Genomic DNA, 25,816 nt, shown 5'->3' with positions numbered 1-25,816 from the left:
AACTTTGTCTCACTCTGTTTTTTCCTTTCTCTCTCTCTCTCTCTCTTTTAAAGAAGAAGAACAACATGGAGAAGAAGAAGGTGAGATGCCACGTGTCTATTCCACTCCTCTAAACCCCCCCCCCTTTTTCTAAAGTTCCATCAGAAACAGAATTTTGGTATTAAGCAAGCCAAGATGGGAAAGCAAGCAGAATCCCCGTGAGAACCTAGAAGCGGGGAATGTTACTTTTGTGGACTACACAAAGTCATGGTAGCTTGCATGGTGGCTAATATCACCATTTCTGGTTCATTGGTGGTTTGCATGGTGGAGAACCAAGAATATGCTTATCCCTACGTCTCCCATGTTTTCCTTCTCCCTAAAGGGAGTGAGGCATTCCCAGCAAGATTTAGAGGAGTAGGAACAAAAGCAGTGGGTCTCTGGGAGAGAAGTGAGGTAGTATGAACTGGAATAGGATAGATGTGGTTTCTCTCTCTCTGTACCTTGGTTTTAACCAACGTTTTTCTTCCTTCTCATTTTCATCTTAGGAAGGATCACAGGAACTCAGACTTGCTTTTTCCCATAGGTTTATTTTTACTTCTTCCCACACTGAGTAATACCTTTTTTAAAAAAAATTCTCTGTCATGCAGGCATGCAATTCCTTGATAACCAAAGTTGTGATGGCTGATCAGCTCCAGTCCCTCCTGGAGGAAACTGATGCCCTTGATCCATTCCAGTTGGGCTTCAGGCCATGGCATGGTACGGAAACAGCATTGGTTGCCTTGCAGGATGACCTCCTGAGGGAGGCCGGCAGGGGCAATATGCCCTTGTTGGTCCTTCTCGATAGCTCAGTGGCCTTTGATGCTGTCAACCATGGTATCCTCCTGGGGTGGCTCCAAGTTGGGAATTGGTGGTCTCACATTGGCGTGGCTCCATTCCTTCTTGGAGGACCATCCCCAAAGAGTGCAGCTTGGTGAGATGACTTCCACCCTACGGATCCTCAATTGCAGGGTTCCGCAGGGGTCGATCATCTCGCCAATATTATTTAATATCTATATGAGGCCGTTGGGTGAGGTCATCCGGAGTTGTGGGGCTCAGTGTCATCAGTACGCTGATGACACCCAGCTCTGCCTCTCCTTTTCTCCAACTGCAGTGGATGCTGTTCCATCCCTTGAACGCTGTTTGGGCACCATTCTGGGGTGGATGAGGGCAAATGGACTGAGGTTGAATCCAGAAAAGACAGAAATCTTGCACGTGGTTGGCCCTGGCATTAGTGGGTTGGGAAACTCCTTCTCCTTTGGGAGAGTGACTCTTCCCATGAAGACGGAGGTTCGCAGCTTGGGCGTCTGCCTGGACCCGGATCTCACCATGGAAACCCAGGTGGGATCTGTGGTCTGGGTAGCCCATTTCCGCCTCTGCAGGATTGCTGAGCTAGATGTGGGGGTGCTCACAATGCTGATTCATGCCCCCGTAATCTCAAGAATGGACTACTGCAGTGCTCTCTACGTGGGGCTACCCTTCAGGTTGATGCAGAGACTTCAACTGGTCCGGAATTCAGCGGCCAGATTAATAACTGGGGTGAAGAAATTTCAGCACATTTCCTCCACTCTGGCTGCCCTTCATTCGCTACCAGTTTGTTTCTGCATTAACTTCAAGGTTATGATGATAACATTTAAAGCCCTAAATGGTTTAGGACCTAGATACTTATCAGAATGCCTGCTCCCATCCAGATCTGTCTGTATTACCCGTTCCTCACAGGCAGGGCGGTTGAGGGCCTTGACCCTGAAGGAGGCCCGGAGGTAAAGAACTAGAAACCGGGCCTTCTCGGTGGTTGTCCCCTACCTATGGAACAACCTGCCGACTGAGATTCGTCTGGCCCTCTTGCTGGACGAATTCAAAAGAGCATTGAAGACCTGACTTTTCTGCCAGGCTTTCCCAGAGCACTAGGATCTTGCCCTCCCTTTTTACCATTCTTTTTGCTATCCTCTCCATCACCCTTTCCACCACCTTACTGCCATCTGTTTTAATTTCTGGTTTGTTATGTATTAACTTATTTTTATTATGGCTTTTCCGCTTCTTATATTGTTATTAACCACCCAGAGTAATCTGGTTGCCAGATGGTGCGGGATATAAATTCAAATAATAAATAAATAATAAAGTCTCCCCCAACTTGAGTCCCCTTATCAGCAGAAAGGAAGCATATATATAAAACAAACAAATAAACTTTATGCTTCAGGCTACAGCTCCTACCCTCTGCAATGTTTTTCTGGGGATACTGGAATATTTGCCCAACATACATAAAGGGTCACTGGATTGGGAAAAATTTCTGTGACTGTATTACTTCAAGAAGCTTAACGTTTATGGTCTCTATTTCCTCTCAGGGATTTGAAGCTGATAACATAACTTCATCTCCTTTTCTTTCTTTCTTTCTTTCTTTCTTTCTTTCTTTCTTTCTTTCTTTCTTTCTTTCTTTCTTTCTTTCTTTCTTTCTTTCTTTTTCTTTCTTTCTTTCTTTCTTTTCCTTCCTTCCTTCCTTCCTTCCTTCCTTCCTTCCTTCCTTCCTTCCTTCCTTCCTTCCTTCCTTCTCTCTTTCTTTCTCTCTCTCTTTCTTTCCTTCCTTCCTTCCTTCCTTCTTTCTTTTTCCCTTCCTTCCTTCCTTCCTTCCTTCCTTCCTTCCTTCCTTCCTTCCTTCCTTCCTTCCTTCCTTCCTTCCTTCCTTCCTTCCTTCCTTCCTTCCTTCCTTCCTTCCTTCCTTCCTTCCTTCCTTCCTTTCTTTCTCAGGCTCCAGATCTTGATAACAACAGCCAATTTTGCCATTAAAACCAACAATTTTCTCTTCTTGTACTCGTGCAAAACCTCAGAGCTTCCAATTTCCTTTCTAGCCAAGTCCTAAAATGTTCTAGTCATATAATTGCACCCCACCCCCAAAAGTAACTATTCCTCTTTTGTACTAATTCTTCATCATGCAAATCATTTTAAATTAGAGCAGAGTCCAAGTCAAAATGTAGGACTGAATTCGATAACACATTATTGAGACCTCTGAAAATGGTACCCTTTAAGGCAGTGGTTCCCAACCTTGGGCTCCCAGATATTCTTCGAGAAACTCCCAGAAGCCTTTGCCACTAGTTGTTCTGGCCAGGATTTCTGGGAGTTGTAGTCCAAGAACATCTGGGGACCCAAGGTTAGGTACTACTGCTTTAGGAATTTGTTTCTGCAGGGAGATGGAATAAACAGGGCAGGAAGTATATTGAGGTTTCAGATAAAAGCAAAAATTATGGCTCCTGTTGCTGGTGTCACTATGCTTCTGCTTTACTTAGCCCTCAGCCGGAGTTTCGGATTTAGCTATGAGCTCCACAGTTCTAACAGGACACCAAAATACTGGAACATGTCCAGAGGAGGGTGGCAAAGCTGATAAACATTCTGAAAATTAAAACCTCTGTAGGATAATTGAGGGACTTGGATATGTTTACCCCAGAGAACGAAACACTGAGAAGTGATATGATATTCATCCTCCAATATTTGAAGGGTTGTGTTACATGGAAGATGGGACTTGTTTTCTGCTACTCCAGAGTTCCAACTGGAAGATGAGATTTGAACTAAAGGGAGGGGAGAACTTTCTGTTAAGAGCTGTTTGACAGTAGAAAAGATTACCTCTGACAGAGTTGGATTTGCCTTTGCTGGCTTCTTTAAAACAACGATTAGATAGCCATTTGTCGTTGCTGCTTTAGCTGTGGATTTCCTGCATTAGAAGAGGATGGAACTAGATTAACCTTGGGGTCTCTTCTAATTCTATGGATCTGTGTGTTCTCAATCCGAATGGAAAGCAGAAGAGAGAAGTGGACCAAACCATTTCCTTTCTTCAGAGTGACAGCAACTTGCCTTCAGTGATACCATCACGCAAGGGAATTTAATTGAATACATGGCCATATCATCTTCATTATGTAACCCTTCATTGGGTGGGGAACTCAGAAAAGGAGCCCCTAATCTAAGAAAGGGAAAAAAGAAATGCCGACGAAACAGCAACGCAGGGCGAAACAACAGCCTTATTCTCTCAGAAAAATATAGAATATGTGTCCTTTGGAAGGAGGAAGGACTATGCAGAAGCAAATAATATGGGCCTCGGTCCAATTGTTAGTCTCAAACCAAGTAGACCCATTGGATCAATGCGAACTTGGAAAAATCAAACTTAGTTCCACTGATTCAGTGAATGTATCCTATTTAGTACATATAAATTGATTTGCTGTCTATAGCTTTATCATAACAAGAGCTGCACTTTATGGTGTAATTCAGTGGATTGTCCTAGCCAATCTTTTGATTCCTCCCTACGAGTGAAGGGCAAAAAGCCTGCCACTGCAAGTTTTTTTCCCTGATAACTACCGTACAGGGGTTTTTTTGGTCATCCAGTTAAGCTTTGAGGCCTGTTTCTAGATAAAGATTTCTGAATCTGGAATAGCCCTGCCTCAAACACAGAACTGGATTAGAAATGGGAGTCCAGATGACATTGTTGTTTTCCATGTGTAACCCTACTATGTTTTCTCACTGTTCTGTTTTTTTTTTCTTACAACAATAACAAGAACTCCTTTTTTAAAAATAGAGGAAAACATGCAATAACTGTGCAGTGTCTGGTCCCTCAGTCTTGGCCTGACCTGGCTTGCATGTGAACTCTGTGCCCTGAAGCATGTACTTTATGCATTAGGTCCCTCATTCAGCAGAGGTACGGAACTTTCGTTTATGACAGAAAAGTCGGGGGGGGGCGCGCGGAACGCAACTTCTGTTATTCAAAATCTATTGCAGGGAAGCAAGTTTGATTCTTCCATCTTACAGAATCGCAAGGCTCCACTGTGTTGTTACAAAACACTTTAAGTCAACCTCCGTGTTTTCAAGTACAGTATACAATTCAAGTCGTCGGTGTATTAGACTGAAATAAGTGGGGTTGGGCCGGTACTGACTGCTCCCAATGCAGAGGCTGATGTGATGACTGGATTACCTTTCCTTGGCTACTGAGTAGTGTTTTTAATGACCTTGTCCCTTTTATCCTCATCAGGTAGATCAGCCTGTCCCCGGCTAGCACCAGCCAGTGTCTTGTGCTAGAACTCCCATGATCCAAAGCCATGGGCAATGCCCATGCTAGCTGTGGAAAATGGGGTCTGTAGTGCTACACACCTGAAAGTTGTCAGGTTGTGGGACACTGCTGTGGGTGGATCGCCTTAACTGCCTTTTCCTTTCTCTCCTGGATTTGCTCCCTATCTGACAATTTCCATCTCTCTTCCTGCCCATCTCCCCTCTCACTCCCTGTCTGTTCCCTGTTCCCTGATCTTGTCATGTGTGTTGCTTGCAGTGGCTGAAGAACCTGAGTCAGCTCCTGAGCCAGGTATATTTCTCCTTCACTCCACTCTTCCCCCGGGAGGGAGAGGGGGAAACATCCGAGTAGGAAGACAAGCGTAAGGGAGGCGTCATGCTTTCTCTACTCCTGTGAAGCCTGGCACACTGAAACAAACTGAGCTATAGTTTCAGGTGGCTGGCGGACAGGCTGATAAATAAATCCACAAGTCAACATGGCCTGGTCTGTACATGCAATGGTTATACAACCATAGCGTGGAAGATGCCCTTTTAAAAAGTCTTCTCCTTATTTTAAAATCTCCATATGTTTCTTTTATTAATTTTTAAAGATGTTCATTTTTAAATTTGAAAATGCTGTGGTTTTAATGATAGTTAAGGAGTTGCTGCTTCAAATCAGAAACAAATTGCAACTCTAACAATGCAGTCCTATTTCTTCTTAGGCATCCTTCAGTCTCGAGAGACTATGGTAACGTGCTCTGCATGAGTGTCCTTTCCAGAGCACGAAGCCTGGGTAAAATAATATGGAGGATAGGCTGTTACCCAAGCAGAAAATTACACATCTGCTAAAAAACATACTCTATTAAATGCAGTGGGACATGCTCCCAAGCAAGTGTATAAAGCTCCTATTTATATTCCAAGTAATGTAGTATAAAAAGAGTAACATAGACAAGAGTGCTTCTAAGAATGAGCATAGTGTGTGTTTCCTAGACTACTGAATGAGCAACTCCTTCAAAAATCTGGCAGCTGGCACCAAAATATATGTCATAGGCAGCCTGTCATTAGAAGAGGTAATTTCTTAAACAATGGAAACATTCGGTTTTCATAGCAGGAGCTTTTCACACCTCCCATAGCTGGCATACTGGCTGGCTTTGTTTTGTGATTGGTCATCAGGAAGTGAGCAGAGTTTTCATTTCCAAGTAGGTATCACTGCTCAAAAGTATGCTTGAATCAGATCTTTGGAACACTGATGGATTTCAGGATTGAATGAAAGGCTATTTATAATATATGATAGATGGCCTGAAGGAGAAAAGGCTTTGCTGTTATAAAATGCAGCTTCCCGATGGTAGATCTTTTTAGAAAGTGACCACTGGATGGAGAATGGACAAGTGGGCTTATGAAAATAGGTGGATGAGCAAGCCAAAGATAGCAGAGATGTGACAACAAGAATATTTGGCATAATATGCTTACTTGCAATCTCCTGCTTTCCTCATGAGTCTAGTCTAAAGTCAGCTGTAGCCTTGTTTTCTTTACCTTCATGTAAACAGCTCTCCAGGGGCTGCTACAGTATAGTGAATAAATTGGATTAGATTAACCTTGGGGTCCTTCACCACTCCAAAATTCTGTTTTTTATCCATGATTTCTTCTCACATATCCAGATGTCCTAAAAAGAGGAGTGCACAGGTTCCTAACAGAAAAGGCCTTTTAGATGTATTTTATATAGATATATCTATGGGCCCCTCATGCTGTTTGTGTGCTACACATGTTCTGGATACATGCAAGTAGTGTACAGTAGTGTGTTCTCCCTATGTATCTATGCTAAGAACATGTATACACCTCTCATGTCTATAAGGAAAGCAACATATCTAAGCCCAGAGAGGGATCATAGATATTTTCTAGTACCTATAGACATGCCTGTGACCCAAAACTGTGTCAGATCCCGGGAAGTGTCTTTCGCTTGATGTCTGTCTGGACTTACCCACCCACTGCATTAAGATTCAGGTTACTTGTTTCCCTGAAAATAAGACACGGTCTTATATTATTTTTTGCTCCAAAAATGCATTAGGGCTTATTTTCAGGGGATGTCTTATTTTTTTTCATGTACAGCAATCTGCATTTATTCAAACACAGTCATGTCATCTTCTTCTGGTTGCTGCACAATAGTGGAGGGTGGGGTTTCACTTAACTGGGGCTTATTTTATATTACGAGTGTCTTGAAAAATCATGCTACAGCTTATTTTCAGGTTAGGTCTTATTTTAGGAGCAACAGGGTAGATTCCAAACTCAAATTCTTCTAGGCTGATTCTGGAACATTTACCTGTCTAGAGCTTCGGAAAGTTTTTTTTTTCAAACCACTGCCCTCAGAAATTCTGGGAGTTCTAATATCAAAAAGTGATACTATCATATACTGCTTCAAAGTACATGTCTTTGAAACACCTTAAACATTGAGGGATGCTTGAAGGAACAGTTCAGCTGAAGAGGGCTGCACTTTGTCCAGCTAAGCTTAAATCTATTGACTTCAATAGGTTTAAGTGCGAGCCCTACCTATATAGATGATGTCCTCTTCCTTTGTGGGGCAGGTAGAGTTCCTGATCCAAAGGTATTTCTTTCTTTGACACATTGCTCCACCTCAAGAAATAATGTGAAATGATATACAAGAAACTGAATACAATTCAAATATAAAATCAAAATAAAAAACTGCCTGCTGGATTAACCCTACAATGACTGGGAGCAAGCAAGCGTATAAGATTAATAGAGCACAACAGAAACAGATTGAGGATGAGGATCGCCCCAACATTTTATGAGGGCTCTTCTCTCTGGCCAGAGTGAAAGAATAAAATGCCACCATAAAATATAGCAGAAGCAAATAGTATCACCACTCTCACTATATACTGATTGACTTCAAGAGGCCTTAGGCTGTTTTTATTTGCCATCTTATTACTGTTATTATTTTTAAACTTATTTTTATTGTAACTTACCTAGAAGGAACACAAAGATAAACAAGGAGTAAGCAGACTTTGTACATAATTGAAAAATATCCACTTTTGTAACTTCCCCAAATAAATTATGTAATAGGCAAATTTCAGTAATACTGTAATTTTTATGATACATATATTTCCTATGAGCACCATCCTGAAATTTTGACAGGATGAAGCCCAGCCTTCTTTAACTAAATGTGGAGATTTGAAAGAAATTTCAGCACGAGCTGCTATAGCTGCTTATTTTTGCTATAACTTGCTCCCTTGTTCTTATCTTGCTCCTTCTTGTTATGGCTGTTCAGAATTCTATTTCATTTATAAGGTATCACTGTCAACATGGCACATGCCCCCATTCCATCATTTGCCACAAAGCAAAAAGGGAAGGGTGTGTGTTCTCCTGAGCATTTTCCCTGACTCCAATCCTGTCACCTATGCACAGTTCTCCAACACTTCCCTTTTGGCCTTAATTTAATGGTCTTTCTGTGGCTTTTGTTTTTTTTACAGAGGAAGAGCGACCACGACCAAGGTAAGTTACGGGAGGCATTAAATCCATGGAGGTGTGATGTACATGAAAATACTGGACTCAGAAATTCTCACTGGCCAAAATCCTGTTGCTTAGAGTAGTAAACCTCATCAAGAGTAAGACCATTGCATCAATGGGGATTTGGTGAGTCAACTCTTCAGTAAGCTCCCCTGATTGAAATGGGCCTGCTCTAACTAGGATGTACTTCTGCATAGTAAGTCATGGTTAGAATAGGCCCATTTGAAACAATGGAACATGCAGAGGAGTTGACACACCAAATTCCCACTGATTCAGTGGGCCTACTCTAACAGTATTGACTATACTGAGCAATAGGATTTTGGCTACTGAAAAAAAGGGAGAAGTTTGCATGCAAAATTAAGAGTTGCCAAAAGATTTTCTTTGCAAGCTCCCATTTCTTTATAAGTTGAACAATTCATTAATTTACCTCACAGCCATCAGGTAACTCTTCAATCATTTTTTCCACTAGGCAGTTATTAAAGGCAGAGGAACCATGAAAACAAAAAGGTTATGCTAACCGAATACAAAATTTGCATTCAGATGAGACACCTTGAAGAAGAGTTATTTTCCTCCACATTCTGATCAATTCATTTCAGTTCTAATTGCTTATTAAATAAGTCTGATTTAAGGACAGAGCGAATAGAGCTATCTAAACACGTGCAGGTGTTTTTCCTTTCACCAAGCATTTTCTGAAGCTAACTATTCAGTATGTGTTTCTTTTCTCGTCTGCGTTTGTCCACACAAAGGCCGGTAGTTCCACAGTTGGCGCCTCCAAAAATCCCCGAGGGAGAGAGAGTGGATTTCGATGTGAGTATTAGACTTTGTTAAATATTTGTGTCTGTTTTACAAAACTCCCAAATTTCTCCAAAGAACTATATTTTTCTCATGGAAATGAGCTACGCTAGCCCTATTTGTTCACCATAGGAAGTACTGCTATAATCCTGTTGCTTAGACCCAATTTAGTCCTACCTCAAAACTAGTTCAAAAACATAGCGACTAGGCAACAGACATTGTTTACTATAAAAGAGGGCAACAACAGCAGTTCAAGAGAAAGAAAAATCAGTCATCCACAGACCTATCCATGCACTAGGAGTACTTTAAAGTCAACATGTATAATCATACCACCATACCCAGGACCCTCAGCAATTCATCATCAGGAAATAATACAGATAAGAAAGAGAAATCATGTGATCCTGTCCCATGCCTTTAACCTCTGCTGACACCGGTTGTCTTAAAGAAGAAGTCTGCACACCAAAGTCTTCTAATAAAACAGGTTTATTGGTTAACAATTTCTCTGCTTCTTCCATGTTCATACTTTCCGTTTCTGGTTTTAATAACAAGTCTTAACTCTTAACCTTCTCAAAACACATCAATTCCCCTTTTTACGGTAGGGGTGAAGAACTTCAACTCCAGAGTTCCACTTGGGGGTAGTGCCCAATCTATCAGATACAAAGTCACTTAACATCACTGCTGGTGGTGGAAAACCCAGACCACCTGTGGCTCCCAAACCTTTTTGCCTGGACTCTGCCTCAATCTCAGTCAGAAGGGACTGGCCCCACGGGGTCTCCCAGGGTTCTCCATACATCACTGTTGTTATCTCCTCTGAGCCTCTCTTTGTTCCCAGGCTTTATAGTTCTTTTGCCTCTTTCTTTCTTCAGTCTTACCCCAATAAGGTGGCTTACTATATACTTGTCTTCTCCACTCCTTCTCTACATATTCCCTTGGGGCTTTGAATTCTACCCTTGTATTATTTATTATTTCCACTAAATCATCTTCCTTTTCTATTCTTTCCTTCTGCACCCAACAAACTTCTTCCTCCTCTATCTTTGAACTGTCCTCCCTTCTTTCTTCCCCTTCTTTTATATCTTTCTCCTTTCTTGCCAAAATGACGCCCTCTGTGTATGTGATTCTAAATGCAACTCCTGAAACTCTCCCACAATGTTTATTAATTTTTTTCTCAATCTTTCTGCTGGTAGAGATGGATGGTACACTCTGTGGAGTGTCTTTGGAAGTACTCCCAGCCTCACACATTCCCCCCCTCCATGTGTGTCATCTGGATTTCTTCTTCGACTTCCCATTCTCCCTGTTGGGAACAATAGTCTGCATTAATGTGGGCTCCCCCTTTTCTATGTCTAATCACAAAAGAATACAGTTGGAGAGAAAAATACCATCTCGTCAATTGGGGATTGGACTCCTTCATCTGATTTAACCACTGTAATGGAGCAACTATGTTGTCTATGTAACTCACTGCATTCTCTTTGACTGGTGCCAGTACTGTGTCCATCAATCTTTGGAAGGTCGCAACTGCTCCAGGCAGCCCAAAGGGCATGTGGGTAAACTGAAATAGCCGCCTTAGTGAGGTGAAAGTGCTATTTTCCTTGTCTGCCTCCCACAACAGAATCGGCCAATATCCTTTTGTTAAATCCATTTTAGGCATGGGATATGCATCAAATTTCGATACTGAATTCAACCACCTGAAATCTATACAAAAACGTGTACTCCCATCTGGTTTAGGTACTAGCACTGGGTAACTATGCCAGGGACTTGAAGATGGTTCTATGACCCCCAATTTTAACATCTCTTCCACTTCTTCTTCGATGACGCTTCTTAAATGATGAGGCTATGTTGTACTAGTAGCTCTCACCACTACTCCTGAGGGAGTACATATTTGATGTTCCACCCTCTGCGTACGTCCAGGCACAGAAGAGAATACATCTTTGAACTCCAACTCTAGGGCTCTTTGGTTGGAATCTAACTGTATCCCTGTGTTCAATAAGGAGGCCTCACCTTATTTAATCTCCTTTGCTGTATCAGAAGGGAGAAGTAACAACACACCATTATTCTCATAATCAAAATAAAACATGTACACACTCACTAAGGGAAATATTAAATTTTTCCAACCCCCAAATATGGGAGACAGTGGAGGCAGCTGTCCCTTCTTCCACTTTGATGGCTTTAATCCACTGCAGGCACTAGTCCACCAGGTTAACGGCAGGCAGACAGGGAACTCTGGCAACAATGAAAGAAATGAGGGGAAATCCCTCCAAATCTCAATAAATTTAAAGGCCAAAGACGCAGGATAATATGATACGTGAAATGAATCCATAATTTCCATTACCCTTTCTTTCAGAATCCTGAATCTTTCATATTGCAGAGGCTCCCTCTTGGAAAAGATTTCAAAAATAAAATAAAGGGCCTCTTTCATGTATTTCGTATTTCATTTAACCTGAGAGTCCCATCCCTACTGCCACACATGAACTCAAAGGAGTCTCCTTTACACTGAAGAGTCATGTACATGTTTTGACAGATGATTCTCCTCCCCCACCCACCTCCTTTATTCAACACTACATAGCAATGTTCTCAGAGTCTGCCCTAGAATCTTTTAGGACAATGCATCTGGGAGCTAACATCTCTCATTCTCTCTCTGATTGACGGGCAGGACATCCACCGCAAGCGTATGGAGAAAGATCTGCTGGAATTGCAGACCCTCATTGATGTACACTTTGAGCAAAGGAAAAAAGAAGAGGAAGAACTTGTTGGTCTCATGCAACGAATTGTGAGTTCCAAGCAGCAAGGGATTGTGGGAGCACGGCTGGGGTCTATCCATTGTGAGAGATGTTGCCAGTTGAATATCTTGAATGAGCTGGTCCTGCTCATTTTGCAGTATTTGCATCTGAATGCAACTCACACTGGTTTTACATTTTGCATAAATATCTACAGGATTACAGAAATGGGGGTATTGCATTCCACTGAAAAGTGTTCATGGATACTGCAGGAAGCAGATAGCTATTGGAAGGAGGAATAGGGTGTGGTGAGAAATCACTGGGACCCAAAATGCAAGGCTCATTGACATAATGATCAAGGGTTGCTATTTGAATTGAAAGCCCTTCATAAATATTTTTCAGAAAACAGAACATTCATATCTGGTTGCAGAAGTGGCAGCAGTATTTCTTGATGCCTGTTTTGATCAATAATTACACCAAGCAGTAGAATTTATCTCATCAATTCCTCTTCCCATGAGCTAAAACCTACAGCAGGAGTTAGGTAACCCAATGACATTCTGGACTATGACTTTCGTAATTATTGAGTTGTTCAGAGCTTGAAAATACATTAGAATTTTTTGACTACAACTCTCCCTCCAAAGCAACAACAACCCAGCAAGCATTACCAGCTGGTTCATGACATTGGTTGATTCATTTGAAACCAGACAGTGTGGGGACTACAGTTCACTTTCACCCTTACATTAGCCACTTCTAATGCATCCACTTAAAGGCCAATCAGTGGTATCCACTTAAAGGCCAATCAGAACGTATCCACTTAAAGGCCTATCAGGATGAGACAATGAAGGCGGATGATGAAACCTCCCATCTCATTATATGTTTCCAAACAGCAAGCATGGAAGTCCACATTTTCATATGGATCATCGTGTTGGTGGAGGATATTTTCTGTGTTATTTTCACAATGAAAATTCTTCTTTCAAGCGCTATTTGCCCAAATAAGAACAACTTATAAGTAGGCAAAGTTGCTTTTTTTTTTTTGAGGGGGGCAAATAGACAATTGGAGATTTGATCATGTTTCTTCATCATTTCAGTTTGTTTGGCCCAGACAGAAGAATGTGATATTTGGAAAAATTAAATATTAACTATGGTATTGCAAAAACAGCTAAGGGATGGTTGAAAGAGGCTTTGAGAGGCCTATATTCTTCACAGTTGACACATGGAGGGTATAGATAGTCATCTGAGAATGATAGAGAAGGAATTTCAAAAGAAAGGTAAAACATGTTCAACTGGTCCTGCATGTGGGGTGTATCTTTCAAAATAGAAATATTATGACATTTTCCAGGTGTTTAGAACATGAAGAACAAAATGTTTGGATGAGAAAATAATCCACACTGGTTGATAAAAAGTAGTACAATGTACACAGAAAGGTGGAAGCCTACCATATATAAGCTGCGTTAGGAGGTCATGCTCACTTGATATCACAAGAACAGGTAGCCCAATGCCTTTGGCTTTAATGCTCCATTTCCCCTCTCCTCCTCTGATTGGTTTTCTCCACATCCCAGACACAAGAGAGATCATAGTTGTTGTTGTTCTACCACCTGCCCTGGTCAAAATTCCTCAGATACCTGAAGAGAATGTGCAAGATTCAGAAGCCATAAGTCTGCCATCTTGACCAAGAGGTTGGAACAACCAGTGTCCAAATACTTCTAAGTCTGAATATCATGGCCTACCTGACTTGCCTTTGATTGACAAAGAGATACCATCAAATCTGAGCATGTTAGAAAAGAGAATACTTCTGGATTTACAGATAGGCTACCTTAACACCTCATGGCCTGAACCTAGAGGGGAAAAAATAGGGAATCTTTGATAGCATTTTTACCCAATATTCACTCCACAAATTGCCTACACAATTTAAAAAAAACCCAATCACAGCCAAACAAGATTCCTCAAATTAAGAAAAATCGTGTTCTTTACTCCCACCTTATGGTAGCTTTGTGGCATTGGCACAAACTGAATCCAAAACAGGGTGAGAGAAGTTTTGCTTTCATGTTATATGAGAATCAGAAAATGGTGTCAGGTGGGGTAGAAGGTCTGATGTTTACGAAAAAGTCTTGTTGCACAACCCTGGAATTAGAAAAAAAAAATCCTTTCCCTCCCTTTCTTTTTCTGAACTAAGGCTCCTGGAATGCTTTCTAACATGGACATCGGCTGAGGTGACTTGACAAAAAAGAGGGCAAAGGTCCCTATAACTTTAATAGATGCTCAGAAGAGGAAGCTTTAGCATGTGCAGTTGTTAATACAAGCCACACCTGGCATTTAGCTTAATGAAGAGAAGACTGAGGGGAGACATGATAGCAGTCTTCCAATATCTGAAGGGTTGTCACAGGGAAGAGGGCATCAGTTTATTCTCCATTGCACCTGAGGGTAGGACAAGAACCAATGGGTGGAAACTTGTCAGAGGGAGGAATTTCCTGACAGTGGGAACCATTAAGCGGTGGAACAACTTGCTTCCCGATGGTGTGGTTGCCCCATTGCTGGAGGTTTTCAAGAAAAGATTGGACAGCCATCTGTCCAAGATGGTATGAGGTCCAGGATGGTAAGAGGTCTCCTGCCTGGGCAGGGAGTTGAACTAGAAGACCTCCAAGGTCCCTTCCAGCCCTACGATGATTCTATGATATGATTCCATGATTCTACTAACTTTCCTCTTCTACACAAGCATTAAAGATACAGGAACCTTGTTCCCCTTCCTCTCCTCCCTCTAGCACTACCACAGTTGAGGAATTCTGGGAGTTGTAGTAAAAAAAACACCCCACAACTTTTCCAACCTATGAACCACTGTAGAGAAGTCCTTAAATACTCAGCTGTTCCACACGGCAAGAGGAAGTGGTGACAGGTTTGTTCAGAGGAAGGGGTAAAATGTATATTGCTGTTTATTTGGCTTTAACCATCCTTGGTGGTAATTTCATTGGGTGTGGTGAGGGTCTGAGATGTATTTTGTGTCTTTGGCAGGAAAGCCGGCGGGCAGAACGTGCCGAACAACAGCGGGTCCGCACTGAGAAGGAACGGGAGCGGCAGGCCAAACTTGCTGTGAGTGTTGTCATATTCATGAGGAGATTTAAATGCTGGCTCATGAAGGAAGCTTCAGACATTTCATCAGGAAAAGAAGAGAAAGAGGATCAGTAGAAATCTGAGAACTTTCACTGATCTTTAGTTGGCAGGACAGAATTCCTGTGTCTATTGTTAGGAAAAATGAGGTGGTTGCCTTGAGCAGCAGTTGCTAACGAGTACGGAGCAGCATAAAGTGATGAAGGAGAGGGAGTGGGCACCATATGCCCTACCTGTCCCCTTGCCATTGCTGAAGCTTGTCTTCACCTCAGACAGCTGAATGTCTTGGGCCAGTCTGGTTGGACTCACAACCCATGGGTTACATTTCATAGAAACACAGAAAATTTGAGTTGGAAGTGACCTATAAAGCCATCGAGTCCAACCTCCTGCTCAGTGCAAGAATACATATTAGAGATGGGGATATTCGTATACGAATATGAATATCCCTGTATAGGGATATTAGGGACTTAACAAGGACCGCCCCCTACTGCTGGCCTGTCCACTCACGGATCCGCCGGTGGTGGCAGCCTTACTCATCCTTCCAAACATTCCCAGAGCTCCACTCTTTCCCTGCTTGGCTAGCGACTCAGCAGCCATGCAGGGAGACTTGTCCTCCCTCCCACTGCCTGTAGTGGCCAAGCGAGCAGGAAGAGAGTGGAGCTCCTGGAGCGATTGGAAGGATGAGTGAGGCTGCCACCACCGGTGGACACGTAAGTGGACGGGCCGGCCTGTCATGAGTTCAGCCAAAGAAGATCTGGAATCTGAGGGGTTAATTACAGCTGAGGAAGATGCTGGACAATTAGTGTCACAGACAGCTGAATCACCGCCAGATTCTCCTCCCCCACTAGCCAGAGTGAGAGATACGCTTCAGCAGAGACTCACAACACAAAGGTTTGAGGCTCACATGAATCTTTCCCACAGGAACATCAGGTTGACCAGCCCTGAGTTTTAACAGGATCGAATGTTTCTAGGAATTAGATGATTGTTGCTGCTATCTAATTTGTACCCAGAGGCTTGAAAGCTTGTGGAAGCAACAAGTCAATTCTTTGGCTCACTTCCATGCTCCTACTTGTCTTGAACCTTGCTCTCTTGACCCTTGGCTTTTGGACTCTGACTTCTGACTACGGTTTGTGGTTTGGCTTTGACAATTTGGCATCTGTTTTGTATCTTCTGGACTTCTGACCTTGGACTGGCTTATTGGACTTTCGCTTGCTGAATCCCCTAGGAATGTGACACGACCACAGGGGCAGGCCCCTTGTTAAGTCCAGCTGCATGGGGATATTCATATCTGTATACAAATACCCCCATCTCTAATACATATCAAAGCAGATCTGACAGACGGTTGTCCAATTTTCTCTTGAATGCCTCCAGCACTGGCACACTCACCAACTCCTGAGGTATTTGGTTCCATTGTCATACTGCTCTAACAGTTAAGAAGCTTTTCCTGATATTCAACCAAAATCTGGCTTTCTGTAACTTGAGCCCATTATTGCGTGTCCTGCACTCAGGGATAATTGAGAACAGATCCTGCCTCTCCTCTGTATGACAGCCGTTCAAGTATTTGAAAAGTGTTATCATCTCTGTCCCCTCAGTCTTCTTTTTTCAATGCTAAAAATACCCAGTTCTTTGGACCTCCACTCATTTTTGCAACAGCTTCCATGGCTGCTATCCTGCCAAATTTACTACATCATTGCCAAAGGTTATGATTTCCTTTGAAAACAAGTTGCATAGTGGGCACAGCTGTGCAGGCCTTATTTCAAAGCAGAATCATGCTACCAGATGCCTCCCAGAAGTGAATTCTGTTTTACTACAAGGTGTACGTTCCCCATATACTTTCCTTTCAGAGGGGATTGTGGCTTTTTTGTGCCTCTGCACCGCCCAACTTTATTGTCATACCAACAGCAGGTTTTAGCCTCCCTCCATCTCTTGGAAATTATCCACCCTTTCTACAGTGAGAAAAGAAAAGGAAGATGGCCATGTGTGTTTCAAAGAAAGTCATCACTGCAGGCTATATCTGTAAATCCCCTCCTGTGCCAGTAAATGGATCTCTCTGGGATCTCTTCTTATAGATCAACAGCTTTCTCTCCTGGAACATGTGCAAGAACTGCCTTGCTGGATCTAAATGAATGAATGAATGAATGAATGAATGAATGAATGAATGAATGAATGAATAAATAAATAAATAAATAAATAAATAAATAAATAAATAAATAAATAAATAAATAAATCTTCATCTAAACCTCATATTTGCCACCAACCGGGGCTAGTCAAACATACTTGGAAAGATCATGAGAAGGACACAATGGATAATTGTTGTCTTTCCCATCCGGTAGTCAGAGGTCTGCTGCCTCTAAACATCATCAGCATTCCAGCAATCTCTCAACACCAACAGTTTTAGCCATTCCATCTGGCTAACAGCTGTTGATAATCCCGACCTCCACAAAATAACAGTACACTGTCTCCCAAAATAGAGAAGCAGGTTTCTCTCTGTCTTGTCATTGGTAAGGAGCATCAGTGGGCTGTGATGTGGCTTCTACTGGGCCCTATCACTTGGTCATAGAATTATAGAGTTGAATGGCATTTAAGATACTCTCTAGCTCTACCTGTTTTCAGTGGTCTTGGAGGAGTGACCTGTATCCTGTTACACCAGTACAAGGCCATCAAAGTGAATCCCAGTGACGGACTGCTGCTAGTTTAGAAGTCCGCATTTGCCTTTCCTCTTACAACACAAGGCGTGTGACTTGGCACGCCACAGCAAATGCAGATATCATTTCCCCCTCTAGTGTCAAATTGCCACTGAAATGTATGCCAATGGATTTATCGTGGCATAATACTTCCGTTGGATTCTGGCCACAAAAATCATGCTTAGCAAATGTTTCTTTGGTTTAGGGGAAATCTATGCCTGGGTGCTTTTAAACACCCTGTCACAGATCATGGTGTTTATGGGACTTAACCACCTGGAGAAAGAGGTGGATCTAGTATAAAATTATTGAAATTTAAGATTCAGAGCCCCTAATCCTGTGGGTGGGGCAGAAGCAATTTTAGTGCTGTCCTCTGAAGATGCCGGCCACAGAGACTGGCAAAACGTTAGGAAGAACAACCTTCAGAACACGGCCAAAGAGCCCGAAAAACCCACAACAACCAATTTTAGTACACCTTTTTTTAAAAAAAAATTGTGGTGATCTATTATGGATCAACCCCATTGAAGAAAACAACAGTGGTTACCCAGGCCTTGTTGCTGGTTGTGAAGGCCCCCCCCCATAACAGTTCAAGCTTCTGGGCCCCAAAAATGTAGGTCTGCCATAGTCTGGAAATCTCCGTTGTTTATATATGTTTTATCAAATCTCTAACTTGCACGGCTGCAGCAGGAAGACTTGTAAGGACAAAAGAACGCTGTTTCATCAACAACCAAGTTGTCTTTGCTGGTCAAGAGATGGCTTATGAACCTCCTCGTCCTTCCCTGTTGGTGGTTTATGTGTCCATAAATTATATTTTATAACTCACTATGGTAAATTGTCACCAACTAACACAGCACCAATTATGGTATGAGGCATGGGCTCATGCTCAACAGCCATGTCCTTAGCGATGTGACTGGCACTTCATTAGTTAATGGCAATTCACATTGCCAAATGATACCGCTTATCACCACAGGAATCTGGTTCATGTATATTTGCATACTTTTAGTCAGCACAGGAATGAATGTTTATATAGAGTTTATATGTCTGTCTACATGTTTTAACCATATTTTTCTTCCATTTTCATTATTAATTTACAGTTTTAATTATCTTTTATTGGAATATTTTGATATGTTTTCCAAGAAGTATTTTGGCACTTACTGAAACTTGCATTTTTGCTTAATATCCGGATGCACCTTTTTTCTCAAAATATACATTTTACTATATATTTCAATACTTACTTCAATAATTTTCATTCAGTATGCTTATTTAGATGCTATTTTTCCCCTCAAAATGTAGATTTCATAGTTTGATACATTTGAGCTGCCAGAGTTTATATCGTACTTCGAAAAATGGTTGGGTTGTTTTGTTCCAAACCACATTCGTCTGTAGGGTTTGGATTAAAGGGTTTCAGAGCAATATTTGAATAGATATACTGTATTCCTCACGTCTCTAGAATGTGAATTTTCCAGGCATAAATAAGCATCCCAACTGTTCTTCTCCTGTGGGTGGTGGTAGAGATAATGTTTTCTTCATCCTAGCTCTGGATCATAGATTCTACCTTATTGTTCTATACAGGAAGAAAAAATGAGGAAGGAAGAGGAAGAGGCTAAGAAAAGAGCTGAAGATGATGCCAAGAAGAAAAAAGTCCTCTCCAACATGGGAGCTCATTTTGGTGGATATTTGGTAAAGGTAAGCTACTTGGAAAAAATAAGAGGAACATAATTCTTTGAGAAGTCACAATCTTTCCCTCCATTCCCATCAACCTGATGATGTTCCACACAAGTACCCATTATTTTGAGATAGGGAATCCTTCTTGTAGAAAATGTGTCACATTCAGTAGTGTCGTAGTAAATTTGGAAATGTAGGTGGTCAGCATATCATCATGTGCTGTCAACTCAATTCTGACTTATAGTGACCCTTTTCAGAAAATAATGGGCTAGACCAGTGGCTCCTAATCCAGGTGCTTGCTGGACTGCAGCTCCCAGAAACTCCTGCCAGTACAGCTGCGGTGTGTGTGTGAAGGCTTTTATTGAATTACAGGCCAAGAATAACTGAGTTACCCAAGTCTGGGAACCACTTGGCTAGATCCACATTCCAGAAATGGAGAACCCCCCCACCTATCTTTTAGACTTCAGCTCCCAGCAGCCCCAGCCAACATGGCCAATGACCAGCAATGCTTGAAATTGTAGTCAAAAAATTCAGAAGGGTACCAGATTGGGAAAGGCAGTTTAAACAAACCAGCATAAGGCATCTAGATGCAATTCCATCCATCGTTTCTACTCTCCTTGCCAGTTGCATTTATTCTTCTAGCTCACATGAGGCTACCTCACCTATAAACATACTGAATTTACGTCCTTTTCTTGCTGATTTTAGCTACCTAGAGCCCTTGAGACAGGCTAATGAATCCTATTAATTTTTTTTAAAAGCCACCATCTCACTGCCTTAATCAAACTAGACATCTCATTTTCCATTCAACAATGGGATTTCCTCAGAGATGGATGCTTCAACAACTAGACTTGTAAATTAAGACCATTTTTACCTTCCAATTACCAATCACAAGACATATCATAATAAATACAACATACATTTTTGAGGAAAATGCCATACTATAACAGATTCATGATTTACCTCAAATGGTAAGCAGGTATCTTTCACCATTTGAGGTACTGCATCTTTTAAAAACAAAGGGTGTTGTCTAGTTTGACCCTGAGAACTTCTCCATTAATATTTCATCCCATTCCACCCATCTCACCACACTATAAAAGCAGCCATACCTGGTTCCATCTCCTTACTCTTTGACAATTCCCTTCTTAGGCGGAGCAAAAACGCGGCAAGAGGCAGACAGGCCGTGAGATGAAGATCCGGATCTTGGCTGAACGGAGGAAACCACTTAACATCGAGAACATGAATGAACAGCAGTTGAGGTTAGACATGCAACAGAGCTCTGTTTGAGCTTTCTACCTGGGAAGGATGGGAGGGTTAATCTTCTAGTGAGAGAAGGATGCCTTCATCAGAGGAAACCTCAACACAGTTTTTCACTGTTCAGGGAAAAAGCCAAGGAAATGCATAACTGGATTGAACACCTGGAATCGGAGAAGTTTGACTTGATGGAGAAATTCAAACGTCAGAAGTATGAGGTAAGAAGGAGAGAAAGCAAAAGCTTTTCCTTTTAATTCCTGCATCCTAAGTGGGATGGATCACATTTTAAAGAGAGATGTCAAGTCGGAAACTACCTGCGTTCAGAAAAGGCCAGAAAATCAACATGCCCATGCTCAAATTTAATACATACTGTCTATATATGTACAGTGTATATAACCAGAATTACCTTCCTATCTGTATACAGTGGACCCTTGACTTACAGACGGCTTGACTTACAGACTTTTTGAGTTACAGACTTCTCTGGCCGCAAAATTTAGGTTTGACTTGCAGACTGAGATTTGACTTACAGACCAGAAAAAAAAACCAAAATGGAACAAAAACGGTCTGTTACGGGATTAATCGGTTTTCAATGCACTGTAGGTCAATGGAGACTTGACTTACAGACTTTTTGACTTGAGAACCGACTTCCAATACGGATTAAGTTCTCAAGTCAAGACCCCACTGTATATGCTTGGACACCTAATGCCTGTTTTCTCTGACTCCTCTGGAGTAGAATTAATTATCCTTAAGAAACTATCCTTCCTCAATATTGTACTCTTTAGGTGTCTTGAACCACAGCTCCCATCATAGTGATCATTTCCCAGTCAGGCCGGGGGAGGCTGATTTCTCTCTCTCTCTCCCTCTCCCTCTCTGATATGGTTGATGTTAGTTGAATGGGCTGTGCACATCGACAGTGATAATTGGGCACATTCATAGGCCCAATGGAGAATGCCTGCTGGAACTACCTCTTTGCAATAACCAAGAATAGAAGTATTTACTAGAGATGGGGTTATTCATATACGAATATCTCCACATAGGTGGCGTTAATGAGGGTCCAGCCCCATGGGGCCGGATGGTCCACTCACCAATCGGCTATGGTCGTGGATGGCACAATTCTACCAATGGCTCTGCAGCGCACGATCCACTCACCACTCTTCGACCTTGCAGTGAGGCTTGTCCTTCCACCTCCCGCCAGGAGTGGTGAGCGGATCGTGCACTATGGAGCCATTGGTAGAATCGCATTGTCCGCGTCCACGGTGGATCGGTAAGTGGACCATCCGGCCCCATGGGGCAGGACCCTCGTTAGCGCCACCTGTGCGGGGATGTTCATACTTTGTATACGAATACCCCTATCTCTAGTATTTACTGGCATGCTTGTAACACATGTCTGCTAGTAGCAGGCCACTCCATTCTGCTAGCATTGCCTCACTGCCCCTCATTCTCTGTTCTGAAGCCCTTTCTTATTGTAAGCCGTCCAGAGACCTTTGGGTAGAGTGGGCGGCATATAAGTTAAACAAACAAACAAACAAACAAACAAACAAACAAACAAACAAAAGTTATTTATTTATTTATTTGTTTGTTTGTTTATTAAAAATTGAGGGGTATATACAAAACCCAGAGCACAAGAATGTGGATTGGGCACCATTTTTAAACTGCCTCATGCGCTAAGCCCTACTGCAGGAGTTTTTGTAGATTCTGCCAGGATTTTCTGGAGTGTGTTGTTTTGGCCTCGGCGTGCCTAGTCACCAAGTGCCACAGGACATTGTGCAGGAATTCATGAACTACATAGTGCATCACATGCTGTAACTGGTCAGGTGGACAGGGTGCACGTATAAAGTGCCCAGCCAGCCAAATGGACAAATGCTTACGTATATATTTTTTTGCCCTACATGCATGTGTATAAAATGACTCTCACCAAAACACATTCTCCATACTTGTTTGGTTAACTATGCATAATGAATGGTCAGTGAGTACAAGTCTCTTTCCTCGCGGTCAATACGTGCCTATTCTCTCTGTGTACAGCTGGCTCTCGGTTTGTGTTTGGGGCTCTGGGGTTTCGTGCAAGTAGACCTTCATTGTCTCATATGAGGAAGACAGAAAGCTGCTGTTCCGGACTACTGCTGTCAAAAACCCCAGGCAGCAGATGGAGTCTTTTTGGAGCTGTAGTCCAAAATAGTTAACTTTTCCAAGTGCCTTGGGGGGGGGGGAAGACATAGTTGTTCTGGCAGGCAAGGGTAGAAAAAGCCCCACTTTTCTTCTCCCCTCTGTTCCCCAACTTGATGATATGGCTGCCACAACAAGGTGAGAGTTAGTGATCAAACTCCTGTTGCGTAGAGTAGTAAATCTCACTAGGATAGGCCCATTGAATCAATCAGGTTTAATAAGTCAGCTCCTCTGTATGTTCTGTTGATTCATATGGACCTACTGTAATTGTGACTTACTATACTAAAGTAAGTCATAGTTAAGAATAGGTCCACTTGAATCAATAGAACTCATAGCGGAGTCGGCTCACCAAATCCTCATTGATTCATTGGGCCTACTTCAGTGCAATTTACTAAGCAACAGGATTTTGGCAAGTGTGAGGACTTCTGGGTATAATCCTCACGTATCAGGGTTTTCTGAGTCAGCAACATGTGATGATAATGGAGACTTTATATATATTGGAGTTAATATGAACACTCATAGCAAGTTATGAAAACATGGCCTTGACCCATTAAGCCTTTGTGACTGAGAGTAATAAAACTTCATCAAAAATTGTGACTAAATTAAATTAGCTGGCCATAACAATGAAGCAGAATATATACCAAGAATTATGAAAAGCATTTTAAAAAAAGGATTTCCACAGAGAAAAACTTTTTCCAAGGATAATTAATGCTGATTTTTCCCCCTTGAATGTTTTTCTCCCTTCTCCAGATCAATGTTCTTTACAACCGTATCAGCCACGCCCAGAAATTGTGAGTAAATTGTGAAACGTATATTTCTGCTATGTTGAAACAGGAAGTAGAATTGATTTAGGGACTGGATGCTAGAATTGGAATGGAAGAGGCACCACTTTAATTTTACCAACCCAGCTATTTCCATGCTTTGGAAATGGATATTTGAGTTTCTTCTCTTCAGTGACTCGAATGAAAGTCTTGTCAATGAAACCTAACCAGTTGGCCCCATCCAAAACTTAGATGCACTGAACAGTTTCTCCCCATTCAAAAAGTAATATTCCAGACTTAGAAGTGTTCCAAATTCAGAGACTGGGGTTTTCACCTTGGTAGCCAGATGGGCGGTATACAATTCGAATGAATGAATGAATGAATAAATAAATAAATAAATAAACAAACAAATAAATAAATAAATAAATAAAAGAAACAAGCTTATGGAGCTGAGTACAGTTTCCTACATGTCACTGTCTGTATTTATTACCCCCTCCCTGAAAACCCTAAAATAGTTAATGTTTTAAAATGCACATCTCTCCTTTGCAGCAAAAAAGGAGCCGGAAAAGCCAGACTGGGTGGCCGCTGGAAATAAGAAAAAAGAAAGAAAAAAGAAGAACGATGCTCCCAAATCTGGAGGCCTTAGTGGCAGCTGAAGTAACCACTGACTCCCTTCCCATGCTTCCACCCTCTTCTTTTATGTTCAAAGCCGATTACCCTGCTCTGTGTTGTCTTCCCACTTCCTGTTATGCGTGCCTGTAACATATTATGTGACATAAGCTGCACACAATAAACCAACCTCTCCCTGCATGGAATCTCTTCATAAAATGCATTCTTTTCTATTAATAGGCACACAGACATAGTGAATTGGCAAAGAATGGAAGATAAATTAACAGGCAGATGAGTAGATACCATCAGAAAGGAAGAGATGAACAGAATCTGAGTATGTCTTCTTAGGGATGAAGGAGAAATTAGTTTGGTTGACATCTTAATGTACTCTTATGTAATTCTGTATTTTTGGACCACCCAAAAAGCAAAATTTGGTAACCCTTCCAGATCCGCACTTCAAATTTTGCAGTCGGCTTTTCCAATCAAGAAGTTGCTCTTACTAAAATGGGTGCATTAAGGAAACATCCATGCTGTCTGGAAAGCTCAGTGGTTGTGAAGCCAGAGGTTGGGAGTTCAGTTCCCCACTTTGCCTCCTGCAATGAGATCCAGCCTGTGTAGCCATGGGCAAGCTGCACAGTCCCAGGAGAAGGGAATGGTAAACCACGTCTGTGTATTCTCCACGTCAAAAACCCTGGAAAGGGTCACCATAAGTTGGAACTGAGGATCACTCACTCACTCACTCACTCACTCACTCACTCACTCACTCACTCGCTCGCTCGCTCGCTCGCTCACTCACTCACTCACACACACACACACACACACACACACAGAGAGAGAGAGAGAGAGAGAGAGAATATCACAGAAGTGAGTACACCCCCTCACATTCCATAAATATTTTAGTGTATCTTTTCATGTGACAATACTGAAGAAATGACACTTGGCTACAATGTAAAGCAGTAAGTATACAGCTTGTATAACAGTGTAAATATGCTGTCCCCTCAAAAGAATGCAACACACTGCCATTAATGTCTAAATTGCTGGCAACCAAAGTGAGCACAACGCTAAGTGACAATGTCCAAATTGGGCCCAAGTAGCCATTTTCCCTCCGTGGTGTCATGAGACCCGTTAATGTCACAAGTCTCAGGTGTGAAGGGGGAGCAGGTGTTATCGCTCTCACTCTCTCAGACTGGTCACTGGAAGTTCCACATGGCACCTCATGATAATGAACTATCTGAGGATCTGAAAAAACGAATTTTTGCTCTACATAAAGATGGTCTGACTCTAGGCTATAAGAAGATTGTCAAAACCCTGAAACTGAGCTGCAGCACAGTGGCCAAGACCATACAGCGATTTAACAGGACAGGTTCCACTCAGAACTGGCCTTGCCATGGTCGACCAAAGAAGTCGAGTGCCCGTGCTCAGCGTTATATCCAGAGGTTGGCTTTGGGAAATAGATGTATGAGTGCTGCCAGCATTGCTGCAGAGATTGAAGAGGTGGGAGTGGGGTCAGCCTGTCAGTGCTCTGACA

At 42.1% G+C, this 25,816-nt stretch overlaps 1 protein-coding gene across 3 annotated transcripts; it reads left to right on the top strand.

Moving 5' to 3' along the window:
• TNNT1 (troponin T1, slow skeletal type) lies at positions 1–24,489 on the top strand. 3 transcript variants are annotated; one of them, XM_073003655.2, is made up of 11 exons: positions 57–80; positions 5,315–5,347; positions 8,517–8,538; positions 9,300–9,360; positions 11,993–12,109; positions 15,063–15,140; positions 19,412–19,525; positions 20,651–20,760; positions 20,883–20,973; positions 23,669–23,709; positions 24,229–24,489. In XM_073003655.2, the coding sequence occupies exons 5-11, from the start codon at positions 12,011–12,013 to the stop codon at positions 24,272–24,274; spliced, it is 579 nt and encodes a 192-aa protein (XP_072859756.2). In that variant the 5' UTR covers positions 57–80; positions 5,315–5,347; positions 8,517–8,538; positions 9,300–9,360; positions 11,993–12,010; the 3' UTR covers positions 24,275–24,489. The 3 variants fall into 3 exon arrangements, with proteins under 3 accessions (XP_078233167.1, XP_072859756.2, XP_078233166.1); XM_078377041.1 differs by lacking the exon at positions 5,315–5,347 and having other exon boundaries at positions 1–80; XM_078377040.1 differs by lacking the exons at positions 57–80; positions 5,315–5,347; positions 8,517–8,538 and having other exon boundaries at positions 8,568–9,360.
• Positions 24,490–25,816: the final 1,327 nt, after the last annotated feature.

The sequence above is a fragment of the Pogona vitticeps genome, chromosome 6 (genome assembly GCF_051106095.1).
Source record: "Pogona vitticeps strain Pit_001003342236 chromosome 6, PviZW2.1, whole genome shotgun sequence".
NCBI classification, from domain to species: Eukaryota; Metazoa; Chordata; class Lepidosauria; order Squamata; family Agamidae; genus Pogona; species Pogona vitticeps.
Note: the sequence above shows the minus strand (reverse complement) of the source record. Positions and strands in the feature narration are given on the sequence as shown.

Coding starts and splice junctions, on each gene's coding strand:
- TNNT1 (XM_078377040.1), top strand. CDS start 9,262: ATGTGTTTCTTTTCTCGTCTGCGTTTGTCCACACAAAGGCCGGTAGTT. Junction 19,526..20,650: donor TTGGTGGATATTTGGTAAAG/GTAAGCTACTTG, acceptor TTCCCTTCTTAG/GCGGAGCAAAAACGCGGCAA. Junction 23,710..24,228: donor ATCAGCCACGCCCAGAAATT/GTGAGTAAATTG, acceptor TCTCCTTTGCAG/CAAAAAAGGAGCCGGAAAAG.